This window comes from Carlito syrichta, unplaced genomic scaffold, assembly GCF_000164805.1.
Source record: "Carlito syrichta isolate Samal-C Ts95f unplaced genomic scaffold, Tarsius_syrichta-2.0.1 Scaffold115602, whole genome shotgun sequence".
Taxonomy (NCBI): Eukaryota; Metazoa; Chordata; class Mammalia; order Primates; family Tarsiidae; genus Carlito; species Carlito syrichta.
Genome location: NW_007059698.1, coordinates 159,880 through 163,013, shown reverse-complemented (window position 1 = coordinate 163,013; position 3,134 = coordinate 159,880). Strand labels below are relative to the sequence as shown.

The following is a 3,134-nucleotide window of genomic DNA, read 5'->3' as shown; positions in this document are numbered from 1 at the left end:
AGACTCCAACTCAAAAAAAAAAAAAAAGAGTGAATTCTGAAGTCACTCAACGTATGCAGTGCCTGGAAAAGTTGGAGGAAGAGATAGGCCTCCAGTCCGGGCCATTCTGAACCCAGCCCCACCTTGGGCCACAAACCCTGCCAATTTACAGAAGGAACTTGGAGAAATCCCCCTTAACTAATCCAAACAAGTGAGCCAGGACCTCGGAAGTGACCTGTGGCCCCAGGTCTATTTCCTGGCGTCCCCACACCTGACAAAGGGAGGGAGTTTACCGATTCTTGGGGGCAGCTCTCCGAGTTGCCCACAAGGACATGGGGCTGGCCAGGGAAATGGGAGGGCAGTGGTGACATGTGCAGAACCAGGAAGGGGAAGGCAGTTCAGGCCGACTGGACACTGCTGGGTGGATCTCCGAGGGCAGTGGCGGGACTCACCCGCCTGACAGCCAGGGCCTGGTTCTGCGGTGCTCAGCCCTGGGGCTGAGCTTCCGTCAGGCGCTGACTGGCTCTGTCCAGATATCCCTTCCAGAATCCTGTTCCAGCAAGGCCCTTCTGTGAGTAGGTTACAGGGGGAGCCTTTTTTCTAGAAGGGAAAGACTGACTTCTGCCAGATGGCCACAGTGGTTCACACCCCAGCACTTTGAGAGGCCAAGGAGGGAGGACTGCTTGAGTCCAGCAGTTCAAGACCAGTCTGGCAACATAGTGAGACCCCTGTCTCTAAAAAAAATATTTTAAAACAATATTAAGCCAGGCACGGTGGCTCATGCCTTTAATCCCAGCACTTTGGGAAGTGGAGCTGGGAGGATTGCCTGAGCCCACGGGTTCGAGACCAACCTGGGCGATATGGTGAGACCTCATTTCTACAATAAATCAAAAATTATGATGTTAGCGCATGCCTGTGGTTCCAGCTACATGGAAGGCTGAGGCAGAAGGATCGCCTGAGCCCAGAAGGTCGAGGCTGCGGTGGCCGTGAGACTGGCTCAAAAATAAATAAAATTAACCAGGTGTGGTGGTGCACACACCTGCAGTCCCGGCTACTCAGAAGGCTGAGGCGGGGGGTCACTTGAGCCTAGGAGGTCGAGGCTGCAGTGAGTTATGATCACATCACTGCACTCCAGCCTGAGCCACACAGGGAGACCCTGTCTCAAAAAAAGAAAAAAAAAAAAGAGAAAAAGAAGGGCCTGCTGTTCACTCTTGGCCGCCTGTTTCCATCCTTCGGCAGGTGGATCCCGTGAAACTGTGGCAGGCCATTCGCACAGTTCTTTTCAACCAGTTCGTGGTCTCTCTGCCCATGGTGGTCTCCTTCTATCCCCTCCTTAAGTGGTGGGGAGACCCCTGCCGCCACGACCTGCCCACTTTCCACTGGTTCCTCCTGGAGCTGGCAACCTTCACCCTGATCGAGGAAGTCCTGTTCTACTATTCACACCGGTGAGCAGTCCCTGCCTGGGCACAGCCGCCTCGGCCCTCCTCGGGGCTCACTAATCAGCAGGGAAACTGAGGCTATGGGGTGCTGGTCCTCCACCTGGTTCCAGCTAGCACCCCATGGCCTCAAGTCTCCCGTTCAATGGTTAATGGAGAGAGGACTATGTGTCCCATCCCTGACAACTTGGGACAACTGAGGAACATCCAGAAAACATGCCTTTCCCCACACATAGGAGACAGGACGGTCTCCCAACCCTTTCCTTACTGAATCCTTTCTGGGCAGCCTCCCTGTTTCACAGCCAACACAACTGGGAAAGAGAGGCTAAGTAACCCACTTGCAAATTCTGCAGCACCAGGGCTGGGGCTGGAACTCGAAGGCAGGCCTGAGGGCCGGTCCAGGGTGCTTTTGACTTTGCTCCGTGGATGGAAGCCCTCGTTCCCACCCTGGGCGTCTGCGGTCTGGGGGGGGGGGCAGGGGGAAAGGATCCTGCCGATGGTGAACTCTTCCCAGGCTCCTTCACCACCCAAAGTTCTACAAGAGGATCCATAAGAAACACCACGAGTGGACGGCTCCCATCGGTGTGATCTCCTTCTACTCCCACCCCGTCGAGCATGTGGTGAGTAGGGCTATCCTCTCCCCAGAGGTGAAGGACAGGTAGCCCGACCACCTTCCCCAAGGTCTCCTGCACAGGACAGACCACACTGGCCCGTCTCTCGTCTTCCCATGTAAAAACAGCCCCCATTTATTGACCCTCCATATGCCAGGCTATGCTAGGGGCCTAACACAAGTTACCTCACTTAATCCTCCCAACAACCTGTATTTTTTGAGTTGGGGTCTCACTCTGTCACCCAGGCTGGAGTCAGTGGCATGACCATGGCCCACTGCAGCCTCGGCCTCCTGGGCTCAGGGAATCCTTCCACCTCAGCCTCCCGAGTGGTTGGGACTAAGATGCGCATGATAGCACACTTAGCTAATTTTTTTTTCTTGTAGAGACAAGGTCTTGCTATGTTGCCCAGGCTGGTCTTGAACGCCTGAGCTCAAGCAAGCCTCTCGCCTTGGCCTCCCAAAGTGCTGGGATAGATGTGAGCCATGCATCTGGCCCCAACAACGGTTTAGTCCTGATTTTTGTAACCAGTCCCAATGTCTTCAACAAATCAAGGTCCTGGAACCCTTCCCTTCCAGCTTCTCCCGAACTGAGTCAAGGAAGTCTTCCTGTGATAGACCCAGCAGGGTCGCTCCATCTATCTGAGCCCTGCCTTTCTCTGTCCCCGGCCTTGCAGGCCTCCAACATGGTGCCAGCGATGCTGGGGCCACTGGTCATGGGCTCACACTTGTCCTCCATCACGATCTGGTTCTCCTTGGCTGTCACCGTCACCACCATCTCTCACAGTGGCTACCACCTGCCCTTCCTGCCATCACCTGAATTCCACGACTACCACCATTTAAAGTAAGGACTCTTCTCCATAGTGGGTCCCTGGCGAAAGTCACCACCCTCGCTTCCCAAGCTTCTGTGCAGACACACTGGTGCCTCAGTGTAGATGTGGACACTAGTTAGGGGGGAGGCCTGAGGAGGGGGGAAATAATGACCACACTGGGACCGCCTGACTCTACCTTCTTGCTGACATCGGGTCCTTTTGCAGTTGGAGGTTTTTTTGGTTTTTTTGTTTTTTTGAGTTGGAGTCTCACTCCGTCGCCCAGACTGGAGTGCAGTGGCC

At 54.8% G+C, this 3,134-nt stretch overlaps 1 protein-coding gene across 1 annotated transcript in view; it reads left to right on the top strand.

The window, feature by feature from the left end:
• The window catches only part of FAXDC2 (fatty acid hydroxylase domain containing 2), a 19,342-nt gene that overhangs the window by 15,105 nt on the left and 1,103 nt on the right, over positions 1-3,134 (top strand). Inside the window, exons 5-7 of the mRNA XM_008072719.1 lie at positions 1,219-1,424; positions 1,930-2,035; positions 2,700-2,866. Coding sequence (XP_008070910.1) covers positions 1,219-1,424; positions 1,930-2,035; positions 2,700-2,866 — 479 coding nt within the window. The remainder of the gene's footprint in view (positions 1-1,218; positions 1,425-1,929; positions 2,036-2,699; positions 2,867-3,134) is intronic.